We start from the raw sequence: 14,692 nt of genomic DNA, 5'->3' as shown, positions 1-14,692 counted from the left end.
ATGATAATTATCAATATTACTAATTATTAAACTTTTCACTATTTATATATATATATATATATATTAAAATTATTATATTCAAATCAAAAATTGACTTTGATTAATCAACAAAATTTGAATATACATTTAAATTTTATCAGACCATTCTCATTAATTTATTTTTTATAACTTCTTTAATAAATTTAATGTGTATATAAAATAAAATAATAAAAAATATTATAATTCACGGAAAACTAATTCACGAACTCATCACAAGTCATCACAAGTTATGTAGTAATTTTATTTATTTATTAATGTATTACTATTCTATCTCTATATAGTTAGTCACGACTTATTGCTTATTAGTTTATTCTATCTCTATATAATTAGTCACGGCTTATTAATTATTAGTTTGATGTTTGTATTATTTTTATTGGAATAAATAATATCTCCAATGAAATAATCAATAAGATAAATTTAAAACTAAAAAAGTAGTTTTTATTTTTTAAGAGATTGACACAAAATAATTAAAATAACTTTTTTGTTTGAAAGTTACATATAAATAAAAACGATTTTTTTCTAAAAATTAAATTAAAAAAGCAACGGAAAAAATGATTTGAAGATTTTCCTTAAAACATATTTGGATATTATATAGGAAGCAAATAGAGGGTGGTGGGGTCCACGCAGGTAAATATATTTTCTTGCTTGTTTGTGTTTTTGTTATATTCTTCTGTAACAGTTCTTCTTTCTACTTATTATTATTATTTTTCATTTGAAGCTTCAACAATTCTTCCATTCTTCATTTCTCTCCTTTCTATTGCTTTCCTCCAAAAGCTTCAAACTTTGCCTCTTTCGATTGCTTAATTGTTTTCTTCGACTATTTCTTGCATACAAAATTCTTTGCTTTTTTTCTGAAATTAATACTAGATTTTTTTGGGTTAAGATGATAACCCTTTTATTCTTGGTGCCTTGAGATTCATTTGGAGGTCACATCCATCTATTGTTCTTGGTTTTGCTTTGACGTTAAGGTTTGTATTTTATTTTATTTTCTTTTTAGCTTTTCTTTTCTTTTTTATTTTTTATTTTTTGAATTTCAAATTACTTGTTCTTAATTTAAGCTTTCCATGGAGATGAAAATGGCATTTTTGTGATAATTTTTTTATGACATGGCAGCAAATTGGTGGTTTATTTTGGAAATTGAAGATTTTATTGAAGGGTTCATCTGATTTTTGTGGATCAGTCTTGTAGTGTATGGGTTCCATTTTCAATTATTATTGTGATTTTATTCTTTCAGTTCTGATCCATTTATTCACTGTTTGGATGGAAACTATATCTAGTTGTTGGGAGAGTTTACCATTTTAAAGCTTCCAATTCAAATTCAAAATTTTGGATTCTCAATCCTATGTTGTTTGATTTTGGGTTTTATTTATTTAATTGTTGTTGTTTTGTTGGCATTTGAAATGTGCATCTAAAATCACCATGTTCATTGTAAAAAAAAAATCACTTATTTTCATGTAGCAAAAAAATTGAACTAATTTCAAATCTGCAATTGTTGCACATGGCTGAGTTGTATACTGTCTTGTGTTTTAATTTCATAGTGGTTAATGAATTTAGGTCTACTCAGTTGTTTGTACTTTTTGGGCTGATTCTTTTGATGATCTTGTGTTTCTGTTGTTGGGTTTTGTTTAGTACTAGTTAATATGGCCACATGTCACAGTAATTCTTAATATTGTTCTCTTCTTAATCCTTTGATGGAAACCAAGTTATCTTTTCCTCGAGTTTCGGTCGATTCCACTAACTGCTAACTAGTTCTGTGTTTTTCACATGTTTATTGCTACAATAGATAGAAAAAGGAGAAATTTTTCCTATGTAAGGTGCACTTTTTAATTTTATTTTTCTTTTTCCGATAGTTCGGCAAAAGCAAGACCTTCTTATTATGCCAAGAGCCCCTCGTCCATCGGCGTAAATGTTTTCGACAAAATTAAGTATTTACCATAGTTAATGATGTCTATAATTTGTCACTAAAGTGTAGCTCAAGTAGTTGAGACGAGATTCACGAAGGAGTTTGAGAAGGAAGTCTAGGGTTCAAACCTTGACTACTTATAACATACTAACGACTAATATTTGTGTATAAAAAAAATGATTTCTATAAACATTTTGTACTACATCAAACAGTTTGGTTCGTAAAGCAATTGATTAATTATTTTATTATGTTTATGAAGGGAATATATGTTCGACATTGTATGCTATTGTGTTTTTTGGCTGTTATTCAGGTAGATGATGTGTTTCCTTCTCCGTATTTCATACTTTATATGCGCACAACAGTTATTTATATTTATGCAAACATTTTGATTTAAATATGTAGTGTTTGATGAATATTACTGTAGTCAGAAAGGAAAGAACACTGAAATTAAACTCTCTCTCCTCTCTCTCTCTCTCTGTAGTTTGTCTGTATGATGTAATAGGAATATTATCACGTGGACAAAGAAAGTTATTATAGATTAGTTTTATAAAAAGAAAAAGAATTTCATAACTCATTCAGTACTGATATATTTTTTCTTGTACCAGAATAAGCAATCAATATCAGGCATCTTTCAAATAAAGTTTCCGGATCAGTGTTCGATTGGATGTGTAGTATGTGCCATTATTGCGGTGCAAGCTTGACGGAATCAATTGCTGACAATAAGAAACATGGAAATGAGAGTAGTTTAAAGCTGAATGGAAAAGTCCCCTTAAAACCTTGTAAAGCTTGCAGAGAGAAGCTAGAGCAAGAAAATGTGAAATCGAATAGTACAACAAGTCCGTATGCCACACCATATATCAGTCCAAGTGCATCGCTGTCAAGTACTGACAGCTGTGTGTCCACTTGCAGTAAACTACTTACCCTCCGTCTTTCATTTTTATCACGCTGATGATGTTAGTTTTATATTACAAAATTTTCGTTATGTAACCCAGTGTCTCTCTAATATCTGATCTTTCAGGCGAGTTTTCAGTTGACGTTAATTCATCTTCATCTGACAGGTAATTTTGTCCAACAGAAGTGTGAATATAATGTTTATGTTAGCCATGCTTATTTTGTTTTATTTTATTAGGAATAGCCGAGAAGACAGTATAGTTGAAGGTGTTATGGTAGATCTTGATTCTAAGTGGAATGCAAAATCACCAACTGTGGCGAAAAACAACACCCAAGAAAGAAGTAATGATATCGAGGGCTATACTGTGAGAGACATAGAGATTGCAGATGGAGATAGCTTTCAAGAAGCTAAGGCTGAGGATTCTGAAGACCCAACCCTATCCTCTGCCGAAGAAAATGAATATTCTTTTCGCGATGATTTGGATATCCAAACATGGGAACCACCCGAGCCAGAAAACCCGCAGGATGATATGGACAATTGTGTGGCATGTAATGATGATGATGAGGATCAGGGCATTGGGATTGCGAACTGGGGCGAGCCAACCGCTATGAGTAGTTCTAAGGATGAATTAGGTGGGGGCTATAGGTTTAGAGAGGAAAGACAAAGAGAATTGGAAAAAGTATTGAATGGGAAATTTAAGGCTCTTGTAGGTCAGCTTCTTAAATCCGTGGGAGTTTCCTCTTCTGATGAAGGTGATAAGAGTTGGGTTGACATAGTTACATATTTATCTTGGGAAGCTGCGGCATTTTTGAAGCCTGATGCTATCGGAGGTAATGCGATGAATCCTGATGGGTTTGTTAAAGTGAAATGCGTTGCAGCTGGTACTCGCAGCCAAAGGTAAAAATCGTCCCTTCTTCAATAAGAATCTTCTTTCCTTTATGTGTTTATACACACTAGTAAACACCTGTTAATTTTTGTTTAAATTACATAATGTTTTATATTATAGTAATGTGTTAGTGATTTCCATAAATTGTCATATCGAATTATGTGATTATCAAGGTGTTTTGTTCTCCTACCTATTTAAGAAAATTTTCCTTACTTAACCACATAAAGTCGCAGCTTATCTTTTTTGTTTGGTGTTTCCTTTAGCAATAAGCATAACATGTTTTACACGGTATTCTTAACACACTTCTGTGAACTCACGGGAATCTTTCTTTTGCCATAAAACATAATATTGTCAAATAGCAGCGCTATAGTGCTACATAATAGCGAATTTGATGAATCTGCTATTAAAAACCATGACGCTATCCTAGTTCTGTTATTAGGGAAATAGTGGTCGCTATTCCAAATTTTGGTAGCAGATGTAGCGATAATAGCGAAAAAAGGAGTTTTAGGGTTTTAAAAATAATAAAACTGAAACGTTTGTAGCGTGCCAAACATGGCCTATTTTTAAAATAGAAAAACTGAAGAGTCAATTAGTATTACTCTTATATTCACCATAATGTGTAATAATCTTTCAATATGTAAGCTATGCTTTGCCTCCATTCCCTTTTTATTTGTTTGCAGCATGCATTAATTATATATAATTGACTCATTTCAACTGCTATGCGGCTTCCGCTATTTGCTCGCAATGCTATTTGCTATTTCACATAGCGGATTTTTGGTGTTCCACTGTTTTCAGAAATCCACTACTGATAACACTTCATAAACATTTCAATGGAAACTGAGTATATAAATATTTTTGAATACAATTTGTCTCACGCCCGCCAGTCTTAAAGAAAATATTTTGTATCAGTCGACTATTCAAAGGTTTGGTCTTCAAAAAGCACGCCGCTCATAAGCATATGCCAACTAAGTACAAAAATCCAAGGTTGCTACTGATTAAGGGCATGCTTGGCCATTCTATGAATGCACTGTCCTCGTTTAACTCCATGGACCAGGTAATTTTATTTAGATTGGAAACGATATTATTGACATAATATTCTCTTGCTGATTATTTGCTTTCTAACAGGAGAAAGGCTATTTGAAATCTAAAATGGATCTTATAACATTATGTCATCCAAATGTTATATTAGCGGAGAAAACAGTTTCTCGTGATATACAAGAGGCGATTCTGGACAAGGGGATGACACTAGTACTTGATATGAAGCTTCATCGACTGGAAAGAGTTGCACGTTGCACTGGTTCACGAATTCTTTCATGCGATGATTTGAACGGCCAAAAACTACGACAGTGTGACTCTATTTATTTTGAGAAATTTGTGGAGGAACATGATGGTACTGGTGAAGGAGGAAAGAGGCCCACCAAGACCTTGATGTTTATCGAGGGATGTCCTACACGTCTCGGCTGTACGGTATGCCTTTACTTGTAGCTTGGAACCTCTGTTTTCTTATTTATCCTTACTCAATTGTGCAAACTAATGAGATGGATTCTTCATCTTCTGTGACACTGCAAATTTGTATCGTTTTTATTGGCATACATTCATGTATACTTGAAAAATACTCAGTCTTTTTGGCTTAGGTGTCCAATGGCTTTATCATATGTAGACTTGAATACATTATGAAACTTACATGTGTACATGTTATTAAAATTATGAACTTTCATTGTTTTACATATATACTGCTTTTAGTTTTACTTTGAAAGCAAATAACCAAATATGGTTGTTGTATACTATGTAGCATGTTTGAGATGTTCTCATTTTCCAATGAATAGATGCTTCAATGTATCCCTTTATTGTTAATTTTCGAGGACTGAGAGGAGTACTGGCTCCGACTTTGGTACATGGAAATTTTCAACAAGTTTAACTTCAGGACATTTTTTCTCTACCCTGTGCTTCTGTTGGTGATGTCAAGTATTATTTATTTTTGTCACCATTATCTTTCACCCTACGAATATGAAGTTAGTCTATCGTCTTTCTTTCAGAGAATGATTATTTGTCTTGAGTTTTGGATGCTATTAACCTCTTCAATTCCTGCAATTGCAGATTTTGCTGAAAGGAACACACAGCGATGAACTGAAGAGGATCAAATGTGTCATGCGGTGTGCAGTTATAATGGCATATAACTTAATCCTCGAAACCTCTTTTCTTGTTGATCAGAAAGCAATGTTCTCTACTATTCCTCCAGTTAATATGGCAGATATCTTGCCACTCAATAAAGAATCCAGCGATTCAGCTTCTATTTATTCAAGTGTTCCGTCTGTTGAGCGTTCTGATGAAAATGGAATAGTTAGTACTGATATTCCCATATACAATGGACTTCATGAAAAAAGTACCGATGATTTAACCGTAGAAACTGAAGAGTTTTCACCATTTTCTTATGAGCCATATAATCCAGCTGTCTTTTCTGGATTCTCAGCAATTTCATCTTCTCTGAAAAAGGTTATGGGGGACAGTTTCCAGCTGTCTGCTCCTTACCAGTCTCTATCGACATACTTTGGCTTCAATGGAAGGAAACTTAATGTTCAGGTCAACAATTCTGTTTCTATTATAGACTCTCCGGAGGCAGATGAAAATACTAAGATTGAAGATAAAAATAATTCTGATGAAGTAAAGTTGCTTAACGAGGGACAAACCCTGTCTTCACCCGTGTACTTGGATTCCAATGGTGATATAACTAAAGTTGATAATGATAGAAAAGAACTCCAAAGTAAAGATGATATCAATGCAGTGTTGGATTCTCAGAGTATTTTGGTCTTGATGTCTAGCCGTAACGCCTTAAGAGGAACTGTATGCCAACAAAGTCATTTTTCCCATATTATGTTCTACAAGAATTTCGACATCCCACTTGGAAAGTTTCTGCAGGATAACCTTCTCAATCAGGTTTGTGCTTCCTTCTTTTTCCCTTCTTAATTCTTTGCTTATTCTACTTGACTACTGGTAATCATATTCACATGATTTAGTGCACATTTCTTAATAAGTTCATTTCATTAATGTACTACTAGAAGTGCAATATAATTTGATATAAATTATCTTTTTGTGTGTATTTTCTTTGCAAAATGAGATTGAATATGTTCTAACTGATTGTTACTGCTATGTATACAGACAAGAACTTGTGACACCTGTCAAGAATTGCCGGAAGCTCACCTTTATTATTATGCTCATCACAATAAACAACTTACTATACAAGTGAAACAATTGCCGCCAGGAATTATTTTGGCTGGGGAGGCTGAACAGAAAATTTGGATGTGGAGCCGCTGTGGAAAATGCAAGTCTTGTTCTACAAAGAGAGTGTTGATATCCACCACTGCTCGTAGTCTATCGTTTGGAAAATATTTGGAGCTTAGCCTTTCTCACTACTCATCTAGCAGAAAATTGAGTTGTGGTCATTCTCTTGATAGAGATTTTCTCTACTTCTTTGGGTATTATATCATCTATATGCAACTTTTTATAGTTAAATCTGCTATACAGTCATTTCATGATTGCGTCATGTGACACTTGCATTTTAATATTTGACATTTAGAGAAATGGTTTTAAATTTTTGTTATTGACGAATTGTTTGTTAGCATGTTCATGTTTCAATTGATAATATTTCGTCTTATTATATTTTTTCTTATCATGCAGATTAGGTCGCATGGTTGCAGTGTTCAGATATTCTTCTGTCATTACTTATACTGTGTCTATGCCTCCTCAAAAGCTAGAGTTCAGTGGTGCAATAAAACAAGAGTGGCTTTTGAAAGAGGCCGAGAATGTATGTTCTCTATTTGGACATTTTCATGTAGATATTTCTTGACTTGTAAAGACTGAAATATATTATATATCAGTTGAGCATAATTATTTTCGTGACTCATGCATTAAAATCACCTTTTTCTTTTCTATGTTTTAAGGTGCACATGAAAGGCATATCACTATTCACAGAAATTGCAAAATGTTTGAAGACAATACAATTTGATGGAACAACCTCTAACCGAGGATCGAAAAGAGAGTTCTCTGAGGTTGAGAAGATGTTAAAGCAAGAGCAAGAAGAGTTTGAGGTTAGGTTTCTGTTAGTACAAGATGTCGACATTTCGTGCAAATCAACTTTCACTCCAAACTTGATTCTTCTCAAATTTGCAAGCCCTAAATATCTCTTTCCTGGCTATAACCTTTAAATTTGGATTCTGTTATATGTTTAATCTTAAATGTCCTAACTTACTTAGGTACTAATGCATTGAATGAAAGTGACATAAAATCTGTGAGAGGTAGTAGTAGTACTGTATAAGTTTAAAATTCCATATTACTAAACTCTAATTAGAAGTTTCAATTACAATCAAAATTTAATTTGTAGTGTACATATAAAATGGAAAGATTTTATTTGATGCAACTTGCAAGTGATATATTTGTTAATTTTAATTTCTTCTGATTTCTAGTTTGTCCTCCCAATATTTTTATATTGCAATTAGTATGAAAGTATGAATATTATAATTTATATTGTCTTCATCTGTCTTGTTTTATGTTAACAGGTTAACATCAAGATTGTTGTTGCTAAGAAAGGTGATCCAAGCCGGTCTGCCTATAAACTACTCAGTCTAAACCGATTGATGTGGGATCTTCTGATCGAATCCGCTGTGTGGGATCAACGCTTGAACGCATTACGCTCACCGGAGAAACCTGTGCAAGAGTATAGTTTGTCAAAGGCGAAAGGTACTGCTGGTAGAGAAACTGCATCTACAGGTAGTTTTAGGGAAAATGGCTATGTGAATGGGGATGCAGATGAAAAAATTATGTCGGAAATATCTGTGGAAGTAAAGGAAATTCCTATCAGCGGATCTCCTCTAGAGTGCAATGAACAGGATGATCCAAACACTTTTGATGTCTCACAGAATGTAAAAATACAGACTGTTGATGGTTCGGGATCGAATAAATCTTCTGATCAAAAGTTGGAATCGAGGTCAGATGTTTTAACTCAGTTTCCTTCTGCAAATGGACACCTTCAAGTACATGAAAAATTAACAGTTGCTACAGATATTCAACCTATTCGTCCAATCGCTGATGTTAAGGTATTAAACAAGAGTGCTTTACTGCACTCACCAGTTTCCAACTTACCTAGTGAATGGTTCTGGAAGCCATTTGCTGATATTCGACAGATAGGCATAAGGGAATTTCAGAAAAGTTTCTTTCCGAAGTTTGAATATTTTTTCAGCTCTATTGCGGAACATGTTCCAACAGGGAATCAATTAATCACTGAGGAAGGTCCAAGGTTGCACATTCCTCTCAAGACAGATAATCATATTGTGTCTGACTTTGAGGGTGAACCCTCCAGCATAATTGCTTGTGCGCTAGCCTTGTTGAAAGATTCATCTGAGGTCACAGAAGTAGACGAAGGTGATGTGAGAGAAAGTGGAATAACTTCAAAATCTACAGATTCTTTGCATGGCTTTCCAGATTCAGATTCTGTGCACTCTAATGGAAGCACTTCTTCAGAAGCGTCACAAACATTTCGTGCTACAGAAAACCATAGCATAGAAATTCATTTTGGTTATGCAAAATCACTTGGGAGGGAAAAATATTCAGTTATTTGTCACTATTTTAAGCAGTTCCGTGCACTTAGAAATTCGTGTTGCCCATCTGAGATTGATTATATTGCTTCTTTAAGCCGATGTATGAATTGGGATGCCAAAGGTGGAAAAAGCAAGTCTTTTTTTGCTAAAACAGTTGATGACAGGTTTATCATAAAGGAAATCAAGAAGACAGAACTTGAAGCATTTTTGGGGTTCTCTTCTCTGTATTTCAAACACATGAGAGAGTCATTTGAGTCGGGGAGCCAAACCTGTCTTGCAAAAGTCTTGGGGATATATCAGGTTGGTGTACTGCTCTATACATTTCTTTTCTTTGTCATTTGCCAAATTTTTCTCATTTTTGAGCATTTCAATCTTTGTACAGGTTACGAAACGACATGTTAAAAGTGGAAAAGAGGTTAAACATGACTTCGTGGTGATGGAAAATCTTGCGTACAACCGACATATTGTGCGCCAGTATGATCTTAAAGGTGCTCTTTTTGACCGTTATAATTCAGCTGCTGTTGGGGCTGGAGATGTTCTTTTGGATCAGAACTTTGTGAATGACATGAACTCTTCCCCATTATATGTCAGTCATAAAGCAAAGCGAGTTCTTCAGAGGGCTGTTTGGAATGACACATCTTTTCTCAATGTAAGTCGGTGTTAAAAGCATTCTTTTTTTTAGCCTAACTTTTCTCATTAAATTTGCTATTTAATTTGTTTTTCCTTACCAAAGAGCACTGCCAAACCAAGTTCTTTATTGATACTTGATGGGTTTACTTGGTAGGATGGAACTGAAAACTGGCAATTTATTTGAACCTGATCTATATTGCTTCTCTGATTTCCTTTCATATTTGCCCTACTAATAATACTTCTGCTAAGGGTCTGTTTTAATTGATTTATTTGAACTTATCTACTGGCATAAGTACTTGTGAGACTGTTAGGGAGAATTTATGGAAACAATGTATGACATGTCCATAAGCTCTCTAACATAGCTTATGAAAACAGCTTATAGATTATATAAAAACAGTTTGACTTTATTTTTTCTTGTTATAGAAATAACTTATATATAAGCACTTATATGATCAGCGCTTAATTAAACTGTATTTTCAAACAGGGCCCAAGTCCTTGACTGGTGTTTGGTTCCTAGATTCTTAATAGACAGTATTTCTTTTGCATACTTTTTCCCTTGTTGTGTTCATATTTTTTCCTCAAATATGTTCTTGTTTTGGATTTTTTTTTCCTTGCTCTCCAATAGCTCATTCGATGTTTGCTCCAATATGCAGTCAATCAATGTGATGGATTATTCTTTACTTGTTGGAGTTGATTCTCAGAAGCGCGAACTTGTTTGCGGGATCATTGATTATCTCAGGCAGTATACATGGGACAAACATCTAGAGACATGGATGAAGTCTTCACTTGTTGTCCCCAAGAATCTATTGCCAACTGTAATTTCTCCAAAAGAATACAAGAAAAGGTTCAGGAAGTTTATGTCTACATATTTTTTAAGTGTTCCAGATCATTGGTGTTCTCAGATATCCCCTATTCCTTGCAAAGTTTGTTGCTCAGGAGAAGATGACACTTCCCAACAAAAACCCTAGCATTACTACTAGGGTCCCAAATAGTTTCTCTGCCTAAACTTTTTAATTTATTTCTCAAAAGAATTATACAAATTGAATTTATGCGATTATGCAACTGTTAGAACTGTATATAGACAGCCGATATTTGGTTTAAAACCTAGCCCTGCTATTCTACAATTTTTAGAGAATTTCAAGGGATGTTTTCATTTATAGGTTCATCCTGTCCAACATGAGATGAACAATTTTTTTGTAAAGTCAAGGGGAACAATGTAAAGGTTTATTTTGAATTTTGAGTCAATGAAAAGTACAGTTGATAGCATTTCAGCCTCCTTTCCTTTTGGATTTATATTCCTCTTTTCATGCCCTTTTATTGAAAAAAGGTCTTAAGAGTTGGAATTTTGATGGAAAAATGTTTGATTAGATCAAGTGAAAGGAAGAAGAGACTAATCATTTGAGGATGTATCAAATGAGAGGACTATATTTACAGGAATCTTGTTTCACTTGTTGAGTCACATGATTTCAATGTTTTGATTTCATGTTTTGCCTAGTGAATGATTTCATGTTTTGATTTTCCTCATTTATAGTAAGATCTAGTGATTAAGATTCATTATTTTACTTGATACATCTCTAGTTATCTATTTTAGAGAAAAATTGGTACGAAAAATGTTTTATGTGAAAAAAAATAGAAAAACTTATGAGTGTGCAGTGTTATATACTGTTATATTTAGTTAGATATGATTTAAAATAGTTATAACTAGATAGAAGATAGTTATGTAAGTTATTTTATAGGTATTGTATAAAGGTGTATCCTACACTAATTGTATCATAATTCTTCACACTATCAATTCAAATTATACATTTTTTTCTTTAATTATTTCTCTCTTTCTTGGATTCAATTATAATTTTCAATATGTAGTATTGAACAATGAATCTTATTGTGATTGAGATTAGCTCTTCCGGTCACAAATTTGGATGGAAATCTACGGATAGTCATGTAGACAAGACTATAGTTTTGATTCAAATTTTTTTATATTATTAATAAATTAAGGGATTAATCAAGCATAGACCAATATTTAGTTCTCTAAATTCTTGAATAAAGTTTTGGTTCAAGTGTCTGATTTAGCTTGGTCGAATGGTCGGTGATATGAGGGATACCTGAGTTTTAAAACTTTTGAAATTAACATAACCACTAATTTATTAATATTTATTTATAAAAAAAATACTTTGTTCAAGTTTCATCACACTATATAAGAAATGTTTGGTGATTGAGGTAAGAGAATTAGGGAGTGAAATGATAAAGAGGTAGACCGTTCGATCTTCACCCTCAATAGAATACTAAAAATATTAATAACAATAATTATTAACATTAACTTTTTTAAAATATACATCACACTATTTAAGGGGTTGATGAAATGAATTAGAAAATTTTATTGGATGCATGTGATAAATGAGTTTTGAATTGAAATTTAAAAACCCAATTAGCCCGGTAAGGTAATGGCACTAGCAATAATGATATATGCCAAATCAAAACATAGTATTATATATTCAATTTTTATACTCTATCAAATCTTATCCACCGTAAATTTTTGCTTAAATTATTTTCATTTAATTTTAAATTGAATCTTTAAAGTTAGAGAATTAGTATCCCATTTTTTATTGGTCTCTTCAATTTTTTGTTTAGGTAAACTAGATCTCAAAAACTCACCAAAGTTTGAAAAACTCCATAACTCAAACACTTGAGATACATATGTATTATACACCAACAAAACTGTCACATCAAAAATGGTATTTGAACTCACATTCCAGTCAAATTTGAACTCAATTGGATTGACCTTCATCGATACAAAATTAAGTCTAGTCATTGAGATGCCCCCACACCCAATTATATAGTTTTGGGGTTACTAAAAACAAAAGAAAGTAAGGACTGACGATCATACAGTCCTCCGGGATACCGTGTCAGCTCACCCTCACCCTCCTATTGTACATGTCTCTCCTCTTGTACACTCCTCATGTATCTGATCTTCCTCATGTACAGTCTGATCCTCCTCGTGTACCGTCTAATCCTTCTCGTGTACCGCCTGATCCTCCTGAGGGATAGATATATGAGTCTGCTCTCTCAGGTCATCATCTTCCATTATAACTCATTGCCTTCTACGAGATGGTGCTGGACAAACCTTTTTCGGAGCAACATTCATAGACGATGAAGATTCAATGTCATGTATTCTTCCTACAACTTTGCCGTCTCTACCTCTCGCCTTATCCACTGAAAAAAAAATAGTTAAAATTAAAAGAATTAAATAAATAGTAATGGAATAAAAAAAATTATTTAAAAAAAAAAATCAAACAACTACAGGAAAACTTGTGGATGAAGTTTTTCGGTAGCTTCCAAAAATGTTACGTTGAATTTTGTCGGTAGTGTAATTTTTTCGAAAAATTTGAAATAAGTTTCCCGATACTTCTGGAGAACTTTAAAAATAATTTCCGGAAGTGATGTTCTGTACCGAAAAACTTTTTGCAAGTTTTCCGCAAAAAAAAAAAAAAAAATTGACACTCACTTGTATTCCGAAAATGTTAAAATGAAAAAAAAAATGGTCACTTTTAATATATATGAGCATATTTTGGTCTTTTTCTTTACATTTTAGGGGTACATGAATAAAGAAGGGGGTACAAGATAAATTTTTTGAGATACCTATGTATTATACACCAACAAAACTATCACATCAAAAATGGTATTTGAACTCACGCACCAGTCAAATTTAAACTCAATTGAATTGACCTTTATCGACACAATTAAACATGGTCATTGAGATGCCCCACACCCAATTACATAGTTTTAGGATTACTAAAAACTAAAGAAAGTAATGGATTTTTGAAATATATAACTAATAACTAATACATTTAAAAATGATAAATTGTTTTTTAATATAAAATATCTGAACAAAATAATAAGGAAAAAACTCTTCACACAATTTATCTAAAATGACACACAACGGTACATAAAACCTGTCATGCACAAGCAGCATTTCTTGATGCTTAATTGCTCATGTTGAAAATTCCTTCCTAAACATATGAAAGCATTAAAATTGCCCAAGTTGAAAGCAAAGGCCAATCGGAAGTTGTTTCTGTAGAAGGAAAAGTATATTCCTACAACCTTACAAGAATTTCCATTCCAAAGGAAGAAACCAAAAAAGAAAAACAAAGTGTAGAAACATATTGCATACTTGCACACTATCACAAACATCTACACATATCCTAAAATCTGATTTTTTGGAATTCTGATAGCTGCTTTGTGGAGGGAAATGAACAACTCAACCAACCAAGATATGAATGTTCCCTTTGAACAGAGTGATGATTATTATTATGATCTTGATGATTATGACATGGATGAATCTCACTACTTCTATGTTACCAATGCAATACTGAGTGGTACAGCTAGGCTCAATGTTCTCTTACCAACAGTGACCACTCTTGCCTTCAGCATTTTTGCACCTATCCTAACCAATGACGGCGAATGCAGCGTTCTGAATCACTGGTTGACAGGCGTCTTTCTAGTTATATTAGCATTGTCGTGTGTCTTCTTCACCTTCACCGACAGCTTCAAAACGGCCACCGGCAGGTTGTACTATGGGGTAGCAACATTTAGAGGGATGTGGACTTTCTGTGGAGGCAGGAAGAAACCTCGTGTGCCATCAGATTATAGGCTTACATGGACTGATCTTTTCCATGCATTACTGTCTCTGCTCTCTTTTCTTGCTTTTGCAGGTTTGCATTATGATGTTGTGAAATGTTACTATCCAGGAATGC

General features: G+C 33.3%; 2 protein-coding genes across 4 annotated transcripts in view; both read left to right on the top strand.

Annotated features, from left to right (window-relative positions):
- The first annotated feature begins 720 nt into the window (after positions 1–720).
- LOC101498600 (putative 1-phosphatidylinositol-3-phosphate 5-kinase FAB1D) lies at positions 721–11,207 on the top strand. Of its 3 annotated transcripts, XM_012714673.3 has the most exons (14): positions 721–1,007; positions 1,153–1,228; positions 2,548–2,850; positions 2,961–3,000; positions 3,072–3,731; positions 4,630–4,774; positions 4,846–5,187; positions 5,818–6,654; positions 6,877–7,193; positions 7,396–7,522; positions 7,659–7,805; positions 8,274–9,611; positions 9,694–9,960; positions 10,595–11,207. In XM_012714673.3, exons 3-14 carry the CDS (start codon positions 2,607–2,609, stop codon positions 10,907–10,909), a joined length of 4,779 nt encoding a protein of 1,592 aa, XP_012570127.1. In that variant the 5' UTR covers positions 721–1,007; positions 1,153–1,228; positions 2,548–2,606; the 3' UTR covers positions 10,910–11,207. The 3 variants fall into 3 exon arrangements, with proteins under 3 accessions (XP_012570127.1, XP_004496392.2, XP_004496391.2); XM_004496335.4 differs by lacking the exon at positions 1,153–1,228 and having other exon boundaries at positions 3,078–3,731; XM_004496334.4 differs by lacking the exon at positions 1,153–1,228.
- Positions 11,208–14,187: 2,980 nt separating this feature from the next.
- The window catches only part of LOC101491665 (protein DMP2-like), a 673-nt gene continuing 168 nt past the window's right edge, over positions 14,188–14,692 (top strand). Inside the window, exon 1 of the mRNA XM_004496757.2 lies at positions 14,188–14,650. Within this exon, the coding sequence (XP_004496814.2) occupies positions 14,188–14,650 (463 nt within the window). The remainder of the gene's footprint in view (positions 14,651–14,692) is intronic.

Source organism: Cicer arietinum, chromosome 4, assembly GCF_000331145.2.
Source record: "Cicer arietinum cultivar CDC Frontier isolate Library 1 chromosome 4, Cicar.CDCFrontier_v2.0, whole genome shotgun sequence".
In the NCBI taxonomy this organism is placed as follows: domain Eukaryota; kingdom Viridiplantae; phylum Streptophyta; class Magnoliopsida; order Fabales; family Fabaceae; genus Cicer; species Cicer arietinum.
This window is presented reverse-complemented; position numbering and strand designations above follow the sequence as displayed.

Excerpts from the sequence above, each read along its gene's own strand:
- LOC101498600 (XM_004496334.4), top strand. The coding sequence starts at position 2,607 with ATGTGTAGTATGTGCCATTATTGCGGTGCAAGCTTGACGGAATCAATT. Across the intron at positions 3,001-3,071 it reads AATTCATCTTCATCTGACAG|GAATAGCCGAGAAGACAGTA; the intron begins GTAATTTTGTCC and ends TTATTTTATTAG. Across the intron at positions 7,194-7,395 it reads GATTTTCTCTACTTCTTTGG|ATTAGGTCGCATGGTTGCAG; the intron begins GTATTATATCAT and ends CTTATCATGCAG.